The sequence below is a fragment of the Eulemur rufifrons genome, chromosome 2 (genome assembly GCF_041146395.1).
Source record: "Eulemur rufifrons isolate Redbay chromosome 2, OSU_ERuf_1, whole genome shotgun sequence".
NCBI classification, from domain to species: Eukaryota; Metazoa; Chordata; class Mammalia; order Primates; family Lemuridae; genus Eulemur; species Eulemur rufifrons.
In genome coordinates, this window is record NC_090984.1 from 13,802,055 (window position 1) to 13,823,632 (window position 21,578).

A 21,578-nucleotide genomic window follows, 5' to 3' on the forward strand; every position below is an offset into this window, starting at 1 on the left:
TGAAAATGAAATGAAACACGACCCTTTATGAACATCTCTTTGCAGTGCCCATAAATGATTTCTGTAATGCTTTGAGCTCTTGAAACTTTAAAATATGCGAATACTTTTCTTCATTAAACTCCTTGGCATGACATAAGAGAACATAGATAGTAATTTCTTTTTGAGGTGAGAGGTAGGGTTTCAGGTGAGTACAGAAAGGAGATTTTTCTTTTTGATGTTATACTTCCATCTTCATTTACTATTTACATAACTTATTTGTATTTTATTTTACTTTATTTTTTTAAAAAACATATTTTATATATATATATAAGATGTATGACCTGATGTTTGTGTGTGTGTATATATGCACACAGTTGACTCTTGAACAACACTAGGGTTGGGGCACCCAGCCCTCGTGCAGTCAAAAATCTTCATATAACTTTTGACTTTCCCCAAACTGAACTACTAATAGCCTGCTGTTTAATGGAAGTCTTACTGATAACATAAACAGTTGACGAACACGTAGTTTGTATGTTATATGTATCACACACTGTATTCTTACAATAAAGTAAGCTAGAAAAGAGAAACTCTTATTAAGAAAATCATAAACAAGAGGAAATATATTTAGCATTCATTAAGTGGAAGTGGATCACCATGAAGGTTTCCATCGTTCGTCATGATCTTCACGTTGAGTAGGCTGAGGAGGAGGAGGAGGAAGAGGAGGGGTGGGTCTTGTCTCAGATAAACTCTGTTTCTACGTATGCGACTTTGTAAAGATTCCATCTATAAGTGAGGTCATGTGGTATTTTTTTTTTTCTGTGTCTGGCTTACCTGGCTCATTTCAAAGTAAATAGGGAGGTAACAAAATCATGGAATTATTCAGGGCTTTGTCCGCCTCACATGATAAAACCTTGTTTCAGGAAAATCCCAGGATGGTATAAAAAAAACCACCCTCCAAACTGGGATGGTGGCGAGAGACCAAAGAGTGTTGCGGGTTAAGTCCAGCGTGGCTAGTCAGTGAGTTTATTAGAGGCTATTTATACAGGGCGTCCACTCCTAGTCAAGACACGAATCCACCGGGCACTCACTCCTGGGCCACGGCAGGAATTCTTCAGAGAGTAAGATGCTCACTGCCTGTTTGTGGAGCCTTAAATTTCTTTCTGGCAAGTGATGCAGAGTTTTCTGTATGTGTTGTCATCACATATTTACATAAGATACAGATTAAGCATCACAGTACTTCCCATTAGGCGGGGACTTCAGTATTACAATCAGCGGCTACCATAAGATAAGTAAGGCAGCTTAAAACAGTTTATGCTGGTCATCAGATTTATGGCCATATCCACAAAAGGAGTTACTTAAGAATGCCTTTTCTACTTTGGATTTCTTTCTGCTTCCTTGCTTTTCATCTATATCTCTAAGTTCAAAAGAAAATCTACTTGTAGCTCTTTGAGGTATTTCCATATTACTTTACACAGAGGTTGACCAGCAATCCCATTATTGGGAATCTACCCCAAAGAACAAAAGACATTCTATAAAACAGACACCTGCACTTGAATATTTATAGCAGCAAAATTCACAATTGCAAAGATGTGGAAACAACCCAAGTGCCCATAAATACATAAGTGGATTAATAAAATGTGGTATATGTGTACCATAGAGTTCTACTCAAGCCACGAAAAACAATGGTGATCTAGCACCTCTTGTATTATCCTGGATGGAGCTGGAGCCCATTCTACTAAGTGAGGTATCACAAGAATGGAAAAACAAGCACCATATGTACCCACCATCAGATTGGTATTAACTGACTTAACTGACCAACAATTAAGTGCACATATAGTAGTAACATTCATCGGGTGTCAGGCAGGGGGGAGATGGGGGGGAGGGGATGGGTAAGTTCACACCTAATGGGTGCAGTGTGATTAAGACGGGAAAATTGACACAGAAGTGGGATGTCCATTTTAAGTGGTGCCAATTTCTATACCAGTTTCACCAATTCTGGTGTCTCTGAGGGATGAGATGCTATGGACCTGGTATATATACTCCCCTTGCATTTAGGCAGGCATTGTTTAGTTGGTCTTAGCAACGTGCTATAAGGAGAGTAATTTGTGTCACTCCTGGATTTAAGATCCAGTAGATGACATTCCAACTGCTGCTTCCATTGTCTTAGCAACCATAGAAGCTAAATGTTATAAGTGGCATAACCCCAAAATAAAAGCAGCTTGGTTCCATGGGTCACTATGTGGAGGAGAGCTATCTTGGAGAGTCCTTCAACCTTTGGATGAGTGAGAAATAATTTTGTTGTATAAATTTGTTACTGTGGAAAAAAAGAGAGACAGAACTGATAGTTGCCTTCTAGACTTAATGAAGGAGGACTTTTCTCTTAGTTCCCTGGGAACCACTCCGGGGCCAAGTCAAGAAAGGCTCAGCGACTGTGTCTGACCAATGTGGTTTATTTCTGCCCCAGCCAAGCTTTTCTGGAGCCTGGCTGGGGAAAAGGGACCCAAGGAAGATGCAGTCATTGCCGTCTCCTCAGGTCTAGGAGTGCCAGGTAGTAGCCCAGGTGGCGTTGCTGGACCTCGTAGTCGCCCTCCTTCTTCCTCCGCAGGCAGGCGATCGCCTGCAAGGGTAAAGAGAAGGGCTCAGAATGGACTGTCGGCCACCGAGGCCGACCCCTGGGGGCGAGAACATGGCCAGAGCCGGAGACCTGACACTTCCTGTCAGGAGAGCTCTTACTTCCCTTGGTCTTTCTCCTCCTCACCTTCTATCCTCTTCTCACCTCTTTCTCTTCTTCTCTCTCCTCTTTCATTCTTGATTTTTTTTTTTAACTTTCCCCCCTCTGATATCCTTTCATTTCTCTCTCTCTCCCTCCCTGCCTTTCCCACACCCCTCCAGCTTAGCTGAGGTGTAACTGACATACAATAAGCTGCACACATTTAACATGAACGATTTAACAACTTTCAGTTATAACTTAATTGAATCACCACCACCACCACTATCAAGATAAGGGATGCCCATTCATCATCCTCCAAAGTTTCCTCCTGCTCCCTTATAATTCCTTTGCCCCGACACTTGCAAACACATTTTCATTCCCAGGCAACCACGGATCTGATTTCTGTCCCTACTGTCATTTGCATTTTCTAGAGCTTTTAATAAATGGAATCATATGGTATGTACTCTTCCTTGATTTCTTTCACTTGGCATAATTATTTTGCAATTTATGCATATTGTTGTACATATTAATAATTTCTTCCTTCTTATTGCTGAATAGTATTCTATTGTTCAGATATACCTGTTGACAGACATTGGGACTGTTCTCAGGTTTTGGCTATTAAAAACAAAGGTGTTATGAACATTTGTATACAAGTCTTTGTATGGACATATGCTTTTATTTCTCTTGGATAAATTACCAGGAATGGGACAGCCGAGTCATATGGCATTTTCAAAGAAAATATGTAATTTTCATATGTAATTTTCAAAGAAATGGCCAAGCTATTTTCCACTAGCACTCTATGAGAGTTGCAGCTACCCCACATCTTTGTCAGCACTTGTTATAGTCAGTCCTAAATCTTAGCCATTCTTGTGTGTAGTGGCATCTCCTTGTGGCTTCATGTACATTTCTCTAATGACTAATGCTGTCAAGTTTTTGAGATCTATTGCACCACATGGGGGCTGTGGTTAATAATAATGGAATGCATGTTTCAAAATTGTTAAGAGAGTAGATTTCAGATATTTGCACCACGAATAAATCATAGACATGTGATTTATTATGTTATGATATGTTAATGAGCTTGACTTACTCAACCCATAATGTCATGTATCTAAGGACCACCTTGTACCCCCTGAATAGATACATTTATTATTTGCCCATTAAAAAGAACTTTTTTAAAGAAAAAGAAAAAAAGGCAAGCCACAGACAAACTGGGAGAAAATAATATGCAAAACATATACCCAGAAGAGGACTTGTATTGGTAATATATTAAAAATTCTTACAACCCAATGGTAAGAAGACAAGCACCCCTTCCTTGCTCACCAGGAAACAGGCGATGAGGCATACTATGAATCCCAGGAATCCTGCCAGCGAGATGAGGATGATGGCCCAGAAGGGAAGGTCTGGGGAGATAAGAGCTAGAGTGAGCCACCTCCTGCCACCTCTCAGGGCTCCTTTTTGGACCCTTTGTTGCCTGAGGATGGGCACAGCCCTGTGGAGCAAAGCTTAGCAGTTCAACACTTCATGGTCCAGAAACCCCAAAGAAGTGGGCCCCCAGCAGGCTGGGACTCCGCTCTCCCTTCACTGTGCCTCAAGAGTCCTTGCCATGGGTTGGCCAATGTCCATCATCATTCAAGACCCTGTGTGCACGGTGCCCTTCGACAAGGCAAAGCATGGGGTGGCCTCCACCCTCCCCTAGGCTGGAGCTTCTTTGAGGCTTACCCATCTTCTCAGTCAAGGCATGACTTTCCTGGGGAGAGTAGCCTAGAAACGAAAGAAATGGAGACTGTTCATGAGTGTGTTTTACTCTTTTAAAGGCAACTTTTCGAACCTACAGAGAAGTAGAGAGGACAGTATAAGCAACATCCATCACTTCAGTGGAATGATTTATATCTCATCCAATGAAAAACAATATTCTATCTAATGTATGAATTATTGACATTTGCTGCCCTTGATTCATCCGATGTTTTCATTGACATTTTTAGAATCAAGTAGACATCAAGGAGTCAAGGACATTTCATCCTGAATACTTCAATTTGTAGCTCTCTAAAACAAAAAATGAGAACACTTTGCTACATGAGCTCAAGGCCATTATCACACTACGAGGGTGTAATAAATTTAGTTTGTGCCTCTGGGCACAGAGGACCTAAATTGGGCTCAGCCATCTCATGGCGGTGGGTGGTGGAGAGAACAGGTCATCGCAGTCGGGAACCCACTGGATCTCTCTAAATTTGTAAATTCTCAATCAAAAGCTTTATTTTCCCCCTCTGCCTAGAAACACATTTAAACCCTTCTCCATTCCTTTGTTGTTTTAGTCTCATCTTGCAGGATTCACCTTTAATGTCATTTCCTCCAGGAAGCATTCTCTGATGATCACCCCAAAGTAGCGATACATTTGCATCAAATAACTTATAACTGACAGCTACCTATTCTGGTTATTCCTAAGTACGGCACAAACTCCATGAGGACAGGGGTGGGTAGCAACCATTGGGCATGGTGGGAAGGGTTGCAGGTTCCTCTACATCTACCAACTCTTTCTAGCCAACTTCTTTTTTGTTTGTTTGTTTTGTTTTTTGAGACAGAGTCTTGCTCTGTCACCCTGGGTAGAGTGAAGTGGTGTCATCATAGCTCACTACAACCTCAGATTCCTGGACTCAAGCGATCCTCCTGCCTCAGCCTCCCAAGTAGCTGGGACTATAGGCGAGCACTACCACGCCTGGCTAATTTTTCTATTTTTAGTACAGATGGTTCTCACTCTTGTCAGGCTGGTCTTGAACTCCTGAGCTCAAGCCATCCTCCAGCCTCGTCCTCCTAGAGTGCTGAGATTATAGGTGTGAACCATTTCCCCAGCCCCAACTTCTTAAAGATATGTGCAATATGGGGCAGCTGCAAGTGGCTTTATTTAATTTAAATTAAATTAAATTAAATAAAAACTCCAGTACCTCAGTCACACGAACCATACTTCAAGTCTTCAATAGCCACATGTGGCTCTACTGTGCTGGATAGCACAGATATAAGTTTTTTTATTTTATCATTGCAGAAATTGTTATTGGCTAGTGCCAAATTCAGAGCAAGGTTTGGCAAACGACAGCCATGTCGGGCTCATGGCCTGTTTTTATACAGCCTGTGAGTCAACAGTAGTTTTCATCTTTTTTTTTTTTTCTTTTATTTATTTATTTATTTATTTTTATTTATTTTTTTGAGACAGAGTCTCACTCTGTTGCCCGGGCTAGAGTGAGTGCCGTGGCGTCAGTCTAGCTCACAGCAACCTCAAACTCCTGAGCTCAAGCGATCCTCCTGTCTCAGCCTCCCGAGTAGCTGGGATTACAGGCATGCGCCACCATGCCCGGCTAATTTTTTTGTGTATATATATTTTAGTTGTCCATATAATTTCTTTCTATTTTTAGTAGAGATGGGGTCTCACTCTTGCTCAGGCTGGTCTCGAACTCCTGACCTCGAGCGATCCACCCGCCTCGGCCTCCCAGAGTGCTAGGATTACAGGCGTGAGCCACCGCGCCCGGCCTAGTTTTCATCTTTTAAAAAAGAATTGATAAAACAAGACAATGAAAAACATGTGACAGACATGCGAAAGATATGTTGATTCCAGAGAACCCACAGTGTCTTCTTGTACAACAATTCAGAACCAAGGACAGCGGCACACAGGCACCAGTGCATACAGTGCACACAAGCACCATGTGGCCAGTGTGGGTGAGGAACTGAATCGCTAATTTTATTTCATTTAATTAATTTAAAAACAGCCACAGGGGAGAATGTTTCTGAACTGTTGGAGTAAGGACTTTTGAAAATCCATATAAACAATGAGAACACTGGCCAAAATGGTCAAAATCAACTTTTTTTTGGAAATGTCCCTATCTTATGTTATTCACATGTGACCTAAAAGGGACCTTGTACGAGATCTAGTTATTCCTTCTACAAATACGTGTTGAGTGTTCATTAAGTGCCAGGAAGAATATGGGGTTCTTGGGATATAATGGTGAAGATGCAAGCAGTCACTCTCTCCTGCTATGTTCCCAGTGCACGGTGCAATGTACATAACTGTTCTTTGAAGGGACAAGTTTGGATATGCAAGGTTTAGCCACCTTGGAGGCACCTCTGGAGTTGGAGAATAGCTTTATTATGCCACATTTGTCGAGGCTGGATCACATACGAATTGGAACTGGAAGCCCTCGCTAACCACATCACCCAGTGGCTTGCAGTGCAGAGATAAGGAAGAAGTCTAGAGAGGAGAAGTGATTAGCCTGAGGTCACAGCGCCAAACAGGACAGGGAAAATGCCTTTCATATCCCATTGGGTGTTTCTTTTTCTTTCCTTCAGTGGTGGAGAAAGCCTAGGAGAACCTTGCCACCTTTTCCTAGTCTGAAAAAGTAAAATGCAGAGTCATCCCCAAGCCTCCAGATTCCCAGGGAAGGCCCCTGGTGTGGAAGTTGGAGCCTCTATCCTTGCCCCAGTGACCAGGGAGTCTTACCATCCACAAGGACACTGTTCCTGTCCAAGGTGAAGTTCTGCAGCCGGGTACCATTCTGGGTCATCCGTAAGAATTCCTCATAGATGGCAACTCTGTCTAGTCTCCGAGTTAATGGTGAGAAGTAACACAAGGAATCCACTCCAGTGTGACTGCTGGGGGGCACAGACCTGGAAGGGGATGAGGCATGAACAAAGGTATCTGGAATTCTATCCTGATTCTAGGTTCCTCTCTGCTAGGCCCTGCACAAGAGAACGTTCTGCAGTGATGTAAATGTTCTGTGTCTGCACTGTCCAATACAGTCATTAGTAGCCTCTTGTTTTTATTGAGCACTTAAAATGTGGCCAGTGTGGGTGAGGAACTGAATTGCTAATTTTATTTTATTTAATTAATTTAAAAACAACCACAGGGGAGAACGTTTCTGAACTGTTGGAGTAAGGACTTTTGAACATCCATATAAACAATGAGAACACTGGCCAAAATGGTCAAAATCAACTTTTTTTGGAAGTCTGGAAATTAACCAAAGGATTGTGACAATCTGAGGAGTGTATAGTTAAGAAAAGTGTTGGATCTTGGTAAAGAAAACAAGATTTTTGGCATTTTAACTTGTATTATTTCCATACAGCTCTCCCCAAGGTCCTCAGTAATTTTGAAAACAAGCAGTTTCAGAACCATGGTAGCTGTGAAGCCAGCTGCCAAGCAGCCACAATGGGTTCGGAGGTCCCCAAACACATATCCCCAGATAAATGTCACTATTTGATCTATCTGAAAGCTCCTTGAAAAAGCCCTATTCTCAGGGCTTGTCTTCATTTGATTTGACTCAGAGCTTTTCTCAATGAGGAAAATCTGTTTCCAAGGTGCTTGTCAAAAACTATCAATGGTAACTGTTTAACATTACAGCTGGCTGAGGAGGCGATACCAGCTGGGGAAGGCAAGAGGTGAGTCAAAAGCTTAAAAGGAAAATCTGGGGGAATAAACGGTCCACAGGGGGCTTTGAAAAGCTCTGATATATTTCTGGGATCTAGAAGGTATCAAAAGTGCAAGAGACTTGAGAAGGCCTTAAATCTCTCACCTCTAGTTGTAAGGTTGGATATTGGAAGATCACCATAATATGTCACATTAACAGAACAAACGACAAAGCCACATGATGTTGATAGACACACAGAAAAAACATTTGATAAAATATAACAACCTTTCATGATTTAAAAAACCCCATCATAGTCCACAAATGAGAACTAGAAAGAAATTTTCTCAACATGATGAAGAACATCTATGAAAAATCCACAGCTAATATCCTACTTAATGGTGAAAGATTGAAAACTTTCCCCCTAAGACCAGGAACAAGACAAGGATGTTTGCCTTCAACCCATATGTTATCCACATTGTACTGGAAGTTCCAGTGGGGAAAATTAGGCAAGAAAATTAATAAATAAAAGGCATCTGGATTGGAAAAGAAGATTTAAAACCATTTCCATTTGTAGATGGCATGATATTACATACTCAAAAATTCTAAGAAATACGCATACAGATTACTAAAACCTATTAATTCAGGATGATTGTATGATATAAAACAAAAACACAAAAATCAATTGTGATTCTATACACCAGCAATTAACATTCCAAAAATGAAATTAAGAAAAAAAATTCCATTTACAATGGCATCAAAGAATAAATTACAAATACTCAGGAATAAATTTAATAAATAAGTGCAAGACCTGTACACTGAAAACTGCAAAACAGTGTTGAAAGAAATTTTAAAAGATCTGAGTGAATAGAAAGGCACCCCATGTTCATGGATTGGGGATTTAATATTGTTAAAATGGCAACTCTCCCCAAATTGATCTATGGATTCAATGCAGTCTCTACGAAAACCCCAGCTAGCTCTTTTGAAGAAATTGACAACGGATCCTAAAATGCATATGGAATTGCAAGGGACCATGAATAACCAAACTCATACTGAGAAAGAACAAAGCTGGAGAACTCTACTTTCCAATTTTAAAACTTGTTATGAAGCTACAGTAATCAAAATAGTGTGCTACTGGCATAAGGATAGACATATAGATTGATGGGATAGAATTTAGAGTCCATGAACAAACCCATACAATTAACAGACAACTGATCTTCAACAAGTATGGCAAGACAATAGGGAAAGAATAGTCTTTTTCACAAAGGTGCCAGGACAACTAGGTAACCACATACAAAAGAATGAAATTGGACCATTACTGCACAACATGAACAAAAATTAACTCAGCATATATCAAAGATCTAAATGTATGAGATAAAAGTATAAAACTCTTAGAAGAAAACATAGGTGTAAATCTTCATGACCTTAAATTAGGCAATGGTTTCTTATATGTGGCACTAAAAGTGTAAGCAACCAAAAGAAAAAAGTAAATAAATTGTATTTCATCAAAATTAAAAGCTTTTGTGCTTCAAAGAATGCTATCAAGAAGCTGAAAAGACAACTCTCCAAATGGGAAAAAGATTTACAAATCATGTATCTAATAAGTTTCTAGTATCCAGAATATGTAAAGAACTATTATAACCCAACAATAAAGGACAAAGAACCCAGTTTAAAAATGGGAAATAACTTGAATAGATACTTCTCCAAAGATACACAACTAGCCACTACGCACAGGATAAGATGCTCAACTTCACTAGTTATTATGGAATTGCAAATCAAAACCACAATGAGATACCACTTTCCACCTAACTAGAATGGCTATTTAAAAAAAAAGGGACAATGACAAGTTGGAGAGAATGTGGAGAATTTGAAAGCCTCATATATTGCTGGTAGGAATATAAAACGGTGCAGCCTCTGTGGAAAACAGATTGATAGTTCCCCAGAAGTTAATATGAGTTAAACATGACCCTGCAATACCACTCTCCTAGGTATCGGACCAAAATGATTGAAAACATAAATTCACACAAAAACTTGTACAGGAATGATCATAGCATACTTCCTCATCACAGCCAAAAAGTGGAAACAACCCAAATGTCCATCAATGGATGAATGAATAGACACAACAGGGTAGAGCCAAACAATGGAATATCACTTATTCAGTCTTAAAAAAGAAATGAAGTACTGATACATGCTACTGAAACCGCCCTTTACACAAATCAATAACAGGGTGCTAGGTGATAACTATGGTAAAAGCCTAGTTAAAAATAAGGCACAGGCCTAGCTAAAAATAATGATAATTATTAGCCACTGTCCCCCTGATTGCTTCCCGGTAATTGTCACACTAGGAGCCACATAGCTGGTGGTCATAAGTAAGGATGCTTAGCTTTCTGCATAGATAATATCACCTCTTTGAAACCTAGGGGTAGTTTCTGAGATATCTTCCAGGTCATGAATTCCAGTGGAACAGCTGACCTACCCAGACCAGTGGCCCATATTGAGGAACTGACTCAACTGGTCTTGTGATCCCCATCCAAGAACCTGGTCAGCAAAGAAGACAATTTCTACAGCCCTAAGGTTCCACCCCGAACCAAGCCAATTAGTAGACTCAATTGCCTATACTAACTGTCTTGAAAAACCCTGTCTCCTAAATTCTCAGGGAGGCAGATTGGAGAAATTTCTCCCACCTCCCAGCTTAGCGCTATGTGGAATAAACTCTGTCTCTGCTGTAAACCCTGCTGTCTCAGTGTATTTGCTTCCTCTTGGACATCAGGCAAATGAATCTGGTTGGATGGCAACACTACGACATGGATGGACCTCAAAAACATTACACTAAGGAAAACCAGACAGTCGCAAAAGACCACATACTGTACGATGACCCCATTAATATGAAATGTCCAGCACAGGCAAAGCCACAGAGACAGAAAGTAGATTAACGGTTGTCAGGGGGCTGGAGGAGAGGAGGGAAGAATGAGTGAATGTTAACGGGTGTAGGGTTTCTTTTTGGGGTGATTAAAATGTTTCAAAATTAGATAGTGGGGATAGTTGCACCACTCTACGAACATATCACCATTAGATTTTGCACTTGGAAGGGTGAATTTTATGGTATGTGAACTATATCTCAATAGCTGTATAAAAATTTAAATTGCTTGACATGGTTAGTGGGTTACCTTATTGGATAGCACAGTTAGACTGCTGGATTCTAAGTCATGCTGTTCACCCCTTACTCCCATCCCATAGTCTATGGATCCTGATTTCTTAATGTAGTGGACTCTACACTCTAGACACCACGGCTCCCAGCACCAGGCAGGCACCTCTATGTCTGCTGAGGTTTGGAGACAGTCTCTTTCTCTCTCTCTCTCTCTCTCTCTCTTTTTTTTTTTTTTGAGACAGAGTCTTACTCTGATGCCTGGGCTAGAGTGCCATGGCATCAGCCTAGCTCACTGAAACCTCAAACTCCTGGACTCAAACAATCCGCCTGCCTCAGCCTTCCGAGTAGCTGGGACTACAGGTGTGCCTGACCAAGTCTGGCTAATTTTTCTATTTTTGGTAGAGATGGGGTCTCGCTTTTGCTCAGGCGGGTCTCAAACTCCTGACCTCCAGTGATCCTCCCTCCTCAGCCTCCCAGAGTGCTGGGATTACAGGCATAAGTCACCACACCCAGTCTGTAGATGCTTTCTTGAGTTTCTAAGCCAGTTGGTTGGCTCCCTGGTTTTTTGTTTTTGTTTATTTATTTATTTTTTTTAGGTGACAGCTCTATATTCCTATGGCTCTCATCCATAGCTATGGCTTGGGGACACTTTTATTTAAAGCACAACAGAAATCCCCAGAGTCATGAGGTCCTAAGTTGTAACTCACCTAAATGCTGAAACTTGACAGTTACTAAAGTAACTCTTGATGCTGCTGTTTCCGAAGAGTCCGTTGAGCTGGAAGACAGGGTAACATTTCTCAGGTCAGCATCCGACGCCCAGTAGCTTCAGAGAATTTTCAGCCACTGAGTATATTCCTCATCTATTTTTCTTCTTGCCATGACAAACACTAGCCCAGGCGTGTGTACCAAAGGATGTCCCGTTCCACAGTACAACTTAGCTGTAGGATGCTGTGCCTGGGTCCTGAACCTCTCTGTGCCTGTGTCTTAATTTGTAAAATGGGAATAAGAATCTGTCTTCATGAATTGTTATAAAAGTCACGCTCTGACTACCCGGTATCCATAGGTCAGTCTCTGCATGGGCAGAGAGTGGGCACATCACCCCATTCTCACCGCATTCTCAATACTCCTTTTGCTTTGCTGGTATTTGGTAGTGCTTGGCTGGGCTATGTCCGGGGAATATGGTAGATTGGTGATGGTGAAATTCAACTGGAAGTGCTGGGGGCTGGGTCTGCTTAGGTCTATTTCTAGAATTAGAAAAAAATAAAGTGTGTAAAAATCCCATATCAGGAGACGGTTTTTCTATTGAAAACAGTACAGAAGTTCCTCGAAGAAATAAATGTAGACCTATCATTTGACTCAGCAATCCCACTGCTGGGTATCCACCCAAAGGAAAAGAGGTCATTTTAGTGAAAAGACACCTGCCCTTGAATGTTTAACGCAGCATAATTTACAATTGCAAAGATGTGGAATCAACCTAAGTGCCCATCAATTCACAAGTGGCTAAAGAAAAGACACACACACACACACACACACACACCCCAACCATAGAGTACTACTTAGTCATAGAAAGGAATGAAATAATGTCATTTGCAGAAATCTGGCTGGAATTGGAGACCATTATCCTAAGCGAAGTATCTCAGGAATGGAAAACCAAATGCTGCATGTTCTCACTTATAAGTGGGAGCTAAATGATGGGTACACAGAGGCATTTAGCTCTGTGTACAAAAAGGACATTGGAAACCAAGAAGGGGGGACAGTGAGAGGGATAAAAACTTACCTCTCAGGTACAATGAACACTATTCTCGTTACAGGCACACCAAAATCCCTAACTTAAGCATTATACAAGGTATCCATGTAAGAAAAATATTTGTACTCCCTTGATATGTTGAAATTAAAAAAAAAAAGAATTCATAAAAAAAGAGAGGGTTTTAAGAAAGCGGTCATTCCAGCCAGCCTACTTATTCCTGGCAGTGTGAACTGAGCTGGATTTTTAAGGGTGGGCTACAGAAGACCTTCCATCCACCTGTCCAGCTTGCATCCAACCACCTGTCTACCTGTTCAGTTCTCTTTCCACCAAGTGTTATAAAAGTTCACTACGATGTGGGGAAAGGAGACTGTGTCTCTCTGGGGAGCAGTTAGCACGTGCGGGTGCTAACCACCTGGTGGGCATCTGTCACACCCTTTTGCTGAAACTTCTGTTTGATGAGTAGGTTCCCAGTGGGTCTTCCCACCTCTGGTCTTGTCCTCCCACCCCATTCTCCATACAGCACCCAGAGGATGAGCAGAACACATTTCACTTTCTTTTCTTCTTTTTGAGACAGCTTTGCTCTGTTGACCTGGCTAGAGTGCAGTGGTGTCATCATAGCTCACTGCAGCCTCCAACTCCTGGGCTCAAGTGATCCTCCGGCCTCAGCCTCCCAAGTAGCTGGGAATACAGGTGCACTCCACCATGCCCAGCTAATTTTTCTATTTTTGGTGGAGACAAGGTCTCACTCTTGCTCAGACTGGTCTTGAACACCTGGCCTAAAGCGATCCTCCCACCTCGGCCTCCGAAAGTGCTGGGATTATGGGCTTGAGCCACCACACCCAGCCACATTACTGATTATTAAGGGGCCTAAGCAGGCAACTCAGGATCTTCCTACATTTTGGGCTGGAAAAATTTACACATAAAAAGCACCATTTTTCCATTGGGTGCAACTGCTGCATGTTCTCTTCCTGCCTCTGTGGGATGGCCCGCTGCCAGGGGTCACCAACATGGGCCTCAAGAAAGTCCTGTTTCTCCCTCTAGAGCCACCACCTACTCCCCTACTATTCAGGTACCCCATCCTTCATCACATAACCGCATCTCTTCCAGCTATGAAACCAGCCACCCCACCGTGTACCTGTCACATCCAGGTCTGCCAATTGGTAGGTGGCACCCAGCCAGTGGGATGAGGCATTCCGGGTCTTATCCAGAAAGACTCGCTTCACCAGGTTGGGATCCAGACTGGAGGAGAACAGTGCTCTGACAGTGACCCACATGGGGTTCAACCTAAGGACAGAAACCATGGGAATTCAGCCAGCACTCAACACCAGCAGTGTCTCGGGTTGCTGTCTTTCAATAGGCAGAGACATGGGCCGGGTGCGGTGGCTCATGCCTGTAATCCTAGCACTCTGGGAGGCTAAGGCGGGTGGATCGTTTGAGCTCAGGAGTTTGAGACCAGCCTGAGCAAGAGCAAGACCCCGTCTCTACTAAAAATAGAAGGAAATTATCTGGACAACTAAAAATATATAGAAAAAATTAGGCATGATGGCACATGCCTGTAGTCCCAGCTACTCGGGAGGCTGAGGCAGGAGGATTGCTTGAGCCCGGGAGTTTGAGGTTGCTGTGAGCTAGGCTGACCCCATGGCACTCTAGCCTGGGCAAAAGAGTGAGACTCTGTCTCAAAAAAAAAAAAAAAAAGGCAGACACATGGAAACAAGTCATGGGTTGGGGGTTGTCTAGCTGCCTCCTCCTCCTGTCTAGAGAAGAGACCCTGACCAAAATGGACCCTAACCAATAATGGACATTTATTGAGCACTTGCTGTAGATCTGGACCCCAAAGAAGCAATTTACACATTCCCACACCATTACTCTGATGAAAGGTATTATTATAATTATCCACATCTTAAAGACAAAAATTCCCCTGATATTTGGAAATTTTCAAAGTCAGCCCTGTGTCCTTTTCCCCGATACAGGTATCTTAGTTCCTTTGCCCAGCCCTCCTGGGTTCAAATCCCAATGTTGACAGTTCTCCAAGCCTCACTTTTCCCATCTGAACAAGGGGGATGTACCCACCTCACAAGGGCTTCCCCGTGAGCATCAAATGAGGTGACTGTGCATGCAAATGCTCACTGGGGAGCCTGGCTGGTGCTGAATATTATTATTGGGCTGATATTTTGAATCCTACATCAAAAAGTTGTCTTTCCCAAATGTCCAGAGAAAAAGGAGGTGGATGCTGGAAGTCAGTGGCCCCATTAGGTGAATCCTCACCCCCTGCCCTGCAGGTTTATTATGGAAGCAGATGGTAGAATTCGTCGACGGGGACTAATCGACACCAGGCTGGGGACTTCCAGCTCAAGGACGTGTCAGAAGCCAAGCTCCCAACTTGGCCAACACGTCCGACCTTCTGAACTTACGTTAGGTTGGTGACCAGGCAGTCGCGGAATGTGCCCCGTAGCTCGCTGCCTGCGTAGAGTGCGGTGACCTAGAAGGAAAGGGAGGGAGGGATGAAGGTCTTTTGGGGCTGGCAGGGCCACTGGGGCAAAGGAGGCCTGAGTTCGAATCCTGATTCTGTCCCTAACTCACTGTGCGACCATAGGCACACCATGCCCCTTTCTAAGCCTCAGTTTCCCATATGGGAAATGAGAAAGGCAGCCCTGGTACCACCTTTGGAAGTGGAGAAAACCCATTACACATAGGTAAAGCGGAGAGTCGCTGAAACAATCACTTAATAGATATAAGTCAGCTGGGGGGAAAGGAGTGGGGAGGGGCCCCACCTTGTCTTGGATGTCCCTCAGTAGGGTGGTGCACTCCAAAGAGGTGAAGTCTGGATTGCTGAAGTTCCAGTTGATGATGCGGAAAGTCAGCTCGTACTCACTTGGGATGGATATGTTCTGGGGTATATAACCTGGAGCTGCAGAGAAGAAAAAAGGGTGGGGCCCTTAGCATTTTTTTTTTCTTGCACAGAGCCAAGATGTCCCAGGGGCCCCCTACTGACTGCCAGAAGTAACCAAAATCAGATCCACATGCTGGGGGGTATGGGGTCTCCTAAATGGAAAGTTACCCCGAAGGGGTGGGGGACTGGAATTCTCCTGGGGTGAGCTTTCCTGCTTGTGTCCCTGCTATGCAGCTCCACTTCTAGGAATGCTCTTCCATCCTCTTATTTTCCTGGAAAACTCCTATTCATGTTTCAAGAGCCCAGTGAGGTGGAGCTCCAGGAGAGCAGTGGCCCATCTTGCTCTAGGACCACCCATGGTTCCCTATGGCCTTCTGTGTTAAGTTCAACCTTCTTGAGTTGGCATTCAAGGTCCTTCCTGATCTGGCTCCAGAGAACCATTCAGCCTCATTTATCCATCCACTCTGGGTTAAGGTTTAGGTTTCATGCAAACCAAATTCCTTTCAACTCCCCCCATACACTGTATACTGTTGCTGGCTCCTTAGGCTTTGCTCACGGAATCCCCTCTGCCAGGAACACTCTTCATGCCCCATCTGCCTGGATCACTCTTAGTCATCTTTAATGACTCAGTTTAGGTGAAACTTTCTCCAGAAAGCCCTCCTCCCTCCAAACTATGCCCAGCGTCTCTCCCCAAAACATCCCACATTGTGTTATAAGGGTCTGTTTATCACATGAGACTGGGTGGCCTATGAGGGCAGGCGCCTGATTGAACGGCTAGTATAATCTTTGCGACCAGAATGATCACCCTGACACTATAATCTTCACACCCTTCCTTCCCAGCTTGTATGTGACAATCAGCTGGTGGGGGTGTGGAGCTGAGGAGCCTCTCTTGGGAAGGAAAAAGAACCCAGATACCTGTGGTGGATTCTGGAGGAGGCAGGGATGTGGTGGCTGGCTCAGGAGCTGTGGAAAGGTAAGTCATCAGAGAGGGACAGAGGCTCCCACATAGTGGGAGACGCCCCCTCACCTGGGACACAACAGTGGTCCAAGCCAGGACAAACATTCACAAGTGGGCCAGGAATGAGAGTGAGGGAAAGAGTGACTGTGTGAGTGGAGAGGGTGAGCAAGCCTTTGAATGACATTAACCCAAGAGAGTGAGAGGGGGGTGAATAGAGCAAGGCTGAACAAAGAGGATAGATAGATGGACAGGCAGAAAAATGGAAGGTGAGGTGGATGGACAGAAGGAAGAATGGACAAATGGTAGGAAGAGTAGGCAAGAAGAATAAAAACAAGGAGAAGTTGGACAGATGGAAGGACAGAAAGGAGGACAGAGGAAGAAAAAACAGGTGAATGGGCAGAAGAATGGGTGGACAGATGGATAGGTGGATGGATGAAAAAGATGGATAAGTCGATGAGTGGGTAGATGAATGGATGGGTAGGTGGGTCGATGGATGGATGGTTGGATGGGTGGATGGGTGGGTGGATGGTGACAGAGGTGAATGGCTATGAGGATGAGTGGATGGATGGATGCGTGGATGGATGGGTGGATGGGTGGGTGGATGGGTGGGTGGATGGGTGGGTGGATGGATGGGTGGATGGGTGGGTGGATGGGTGGGTGGATGGTGACAGAAGGTGAATGGCTATGAGGATGGGTGGATGGATGGATGGGTGAGTGGATGGATGGATGAGTGGATGCTTTCTGAGGAGAGAGATGGCTAGAAAGACAGATGAGTGGACCACTGATGAGAGAATGGGCAAATTTAGCCAATACTACTCAAGTAGCCACCAGAATTTGCAGCTTGACCACAAAGGCCCCTGCTGGAGTCCCCTTAGGAGACTTTGTCATCAGGAAGCAGGGACTACAAGGTCATCTTCTGACCTCAACCCTCATCCCTGTAGGGAACGCTTGTTCAAACTTCTTCCTCCAACCCAGAGGGGTGTGGAAAATTCAGAAAGCCAATAACACCATGCCCGCAGGCCCCAAAATCCCTAGGACTCAGCATTCTTCTTCCCACCGAGACACTGCCTGCACTCAGGAGACTGGCCTGAGTCTGGGGCAAGCTCCCTTTATGAATGAGGGGGAAAGCTTGGTCCAAGACCCATGGAGGCTGAAATGGGCACTGGATTGAAGGACACATACTTGCAGGAGGCTCATCCGGACCACGTTCGTGATAACCTGGAAACAAAGAAGTCGCACATAAAGGGAGGTGACACAACAGTCCCAGATACTCTCTGCCTCTGTCCACGTGGGGCCCCTGCCTAGACACTTTCTTCTCTGTATACCTAGTGAGCATTTATACACCTCCTAAGATCTGACTTAAATGTCACCTCCACTAAAAAGAATTTCCTGATATTTCACTTGAACTGACTCTTCCTGACCCACCTCTCCGGCGTGCTCCCAACAAGAGGCTCTTACCTTTATGTCCACACATCTGTCCCTCTACCTATTCGTTCATCCACCCCACCATCTCACCTTCCACCCTCTCTCCAATCTATCCCTCCATCCAATGTATATATATTGCCCGCTTTACTATGTGGGAGGCTCCGTTTACATTTTGGGAACATAGTGCCGAACAAAGACAATCTCTGCCCCACTGGAGTTTCCATTAGGACAAGATGCACATGCAATCGAGCTCCGTCCCTGGAGCCAGGGACAAGTCCTGGCGTATACGCTTAGTAAATCTGAACAAACGCACGAAATGAAACATATAAACTGTGTGGTTTACAAGGGGGGAAAACCCTAATCAGGCTCCCGCAATGGCCACATCAAAGGGACCAGATGTAAACTCAGAACATCAAGACCCAACCTACACTCGTTTGTTTGCAGCTCTATCCACAACAGCCAAGATATGCAACCCACCTGAGTGGCCACTGACAGAGGATTGAATAAAGAAAATGTGCTATACATACACAATGGAATAAGATTCAGCCATAAAAAAGAATGAAGTCATGTCTTTTGCAGCAACACGGATGGAACTGGAGTCCACTGTCTTAAGTGAACAAGTCAGATGCAGAAAGACAAATATCGCATGTTCTCACTCATAAGCGGGAATGAAATAATGTGTATGGATGGATGTAGAGAGAGTGGAATGATATACGATGGAGACATGGAAGGGTGAGGGGGTGATGGGATGGAGCATGAGAAATTACTTAATGGGGACAATGTATGTTATTTGGGTTATGGATACCCTAAAAGCCCTGACTTCACCACTACATATGCATGTAACAAAATCGCACTTGTACCCCATACATTTAAACAAATAACAATAAAAAAAGAACATCAAGACCTAGACTAGCCACAAACACTGTGCAAGGCATTGGCAGGTGCCTTCCCTTCTCTGTGCCTTGGTTTCCCCCTTTGCTAAAATTGGAGTAATGAAGGCTCAGGGTATCTCCCTACACCTGGTACCTACACCTAGGTACCTCGTATAAATGATATGTGGCACCCACTTCATGAAGAAGGCAGGGAGGAGACAGATGTATTTCTTTCCCCAGGTCTCCCCTGGAAAGACTTTTTTGTGAGTTCCACAGCCAGAGTGGAGCATGGCACTGGGCGCTGACAAGTGGCACTCATGCCCTGCATCCACCACTCTCAAGCTACACCCACTTCAGCAAATTGCTTAAGCTGTCTAAGCCTCAGTTTCTTCATCTGTAAAATAGGATTAAGCAAAGACCAACCTTGCAGGGTAGGGGTGTGTGTGTGTGTGTGTGTGTGTGTGTGTGTTGGAGCTGGATTCAAATCCTAAGTCTTCCTCTAGAGAACCAGTAACACCATCCTGAGCTGCAGGGGGTGGGCCTAGGAGGTGGGGCTGAGGGCTGCTCACCGTTAACATAGAGGCTGTCTTTGTCCAGAAAGTAGGGGCCCAGCTGGGTGATGCCATGGGTCTGCTGGCTCAGCTCATGGAACACCCGCTTGGCAAGCAGAACTGGGGCACCGGGTGGCTGCCAGTAGGCACAGAGGAAGTCCACCTGTGTCTCGGTGCCGGTCTTTGAAGATCTGAGGAGGAAGAGATGTACCTTTGGGGGAGGCGGGCCACCTGGCACCTCTCTGCCTGTGGTCACTGCACACCCACAGCCTGTGATGCAGCCTTGTTGAAGCATTTGTAGCTTCCGTACCTTACACCCGATAATACACATTGATAATGGCCATTATTAAAAAGTCAAAAAACAACAGATGTTGGTGCAGATGTGGTGAAAAGGGAATGCTTATACACTGTTGGTGGGAATGTAAAACGGTACAAACTCTATGGAAAACAGTATGGAGATTCCTCAAAGAACAAACAGGAAACCCACCGTTTGATCCAGCAATCCCACTACTGGGTATCTACCCAAAGGAAAAAAGAAAGTCATTTTATAAAAAAAGACACATGCACCTGCATGTTTATCGCAGCTGCAACGATATAGATACATTCATGACTGCAAAGATACAGAATCAACCTAAATGCCCATCAACAGATGGGTGGATAAAGAAAATGTCGTGTATATATATGTATCCACTCATCTGTTGATGGGAACTAAGGTTGATATACATACATACCATCGAGTACTACTCAGCCATAAAAAGGAATGAAATAATGTCTTTTGCAGTAACTTGGATGGAACTGGAGACCATTATCCTAAGTGAAGTATCTCAGGAATGGAAAAAATAATATCAGGTGTTCTCACTTGTAAGTGAGAGCTAATCGAGGGGTATATACAGTCATAAAGTGGTGCAGAGGACATTGGAGACCAAGAAGGGGGAGGGTGGGAGAGGGGTGAGGGATAAAGATCTACCTGTCGGGTGCCATATGCACAATTCTGGTGACAGGTACACTGAAAGCCCTGACTTCAGCATGATACAATGTATCCATGTACCCAAAAACACTTGTAGCCCCCTAAGTCTATTGGAATAAAAAAAATGTGCACAATGTTTCTTCGTCAAAAATCGAACTGTCTCAAAACAAAGATTTGAAAAGACCAAAAAGAAAATAAATGAAAGGAGCCCACCCCAACCCAAGGAAGCACCCGTGGTGAGAATTCCCAAGTTGTTCGGTGGTGGGCAGCGGGGGGCTGGGCGCGGAGGCGGGGGGTTCTCACCTGAGCGAGGTGACCCTGCAGCCTGCGTAGAGTGCACCCAGGCTGCTCCTCTGGAGCAAAGGGCCAAGCTGAAGAAGGAAAGGGGAGCCAGTGTTGGTCAGAGGCAGGCAGCAGCCCTAGGATAGGGAGGGTGAGGTGGGAGGGGGACACAGGCCTCTCACCAGGTGCTGCATGAGGGAGCTGGTGATGTTGAACTTGAGGGAGTCAGGGCGCCCCATGTCCGACGAGTAGCGCAGGTTGCTGATGGTGAAGTTCAGCGTGAAGGGCTCCTCGCTGAGTTCCCCAGCTACGGCAGAGGTGGGGGAGAGAGAGAGAGAGAGAGAGAGAGAGTCGAAGATCGCTCGCTCATGGGGAGGACAGTGAGTGAGTGTGTGTGTGGGGGGGTGGCGCAGGGTGGGGTGGGGGTAGCGTGTACCCTGGGTGGTGCTTCCAAGGCCCCGTGTCTGCCTCCCCCATAAACCTGGGGGGAGGGTGACTTGTTAATGGAGACAACCCCAGTAAGAGTGTGCTTAATGGTTTGTGGGAGGTGGGTCCAGATGAACCATTTCCACCCAGATGCTGGAAGGAAGGACCCTATAAAAAAATTCTGGTGGTTTTGTTCTTTCCAAGGAGGAGAGATTTCATATTACCTTACTGATACAGAG

At 44.3% G+C, this 21,578-nt stretch overlaps 1 protein-coding gene across 1 annotated transcript in view; it reads right to left on the reverse strand.

Annotated features, from left to right (window-relative positions):
* Positions 1 to 2,494: 2,494 nt before the first annotated feature.
* MUC16 (mucin 16, cell surface associated) overlaps positions 2,495 to 21,578 on the reverse strand; it is a 154,893-nt gene continuing 135,809 nt past the window's right edge. The window contains 12 exon segments of the mRNA XM_069491483.1: positions 2,495 to 2,596; positions 4,010 to 4,089; positions 7,173 to 7,339; positions 11,929 to 11,996; positions 12,332 to 12,436; positions 12,893 to 12,936; positions 14,104 to 14,252; positions 15,380 to 15,447; positions 15,740 to 15,870; positions 19,683 to 19,855; positions 20,935 to 21,002; positions 21,096 to 21,220. Coding sequence (XP_069347584.1) covers positions 2,495 to 2,596; positions 4,010 to 4,089; positions 7,173 to 7,339; positions 11,929 to 11,996; positions 12,332 to 12,436; positions 12,893 to 12,936; positions 14,104 to 14,252; positions 15,380 to 15,447; positions 15,740 to 15,870; positions 19,683 to 19,855; positions 20,935 to 21,002; positions 21,096 to 21,220 — 1,280 coding nt within the window.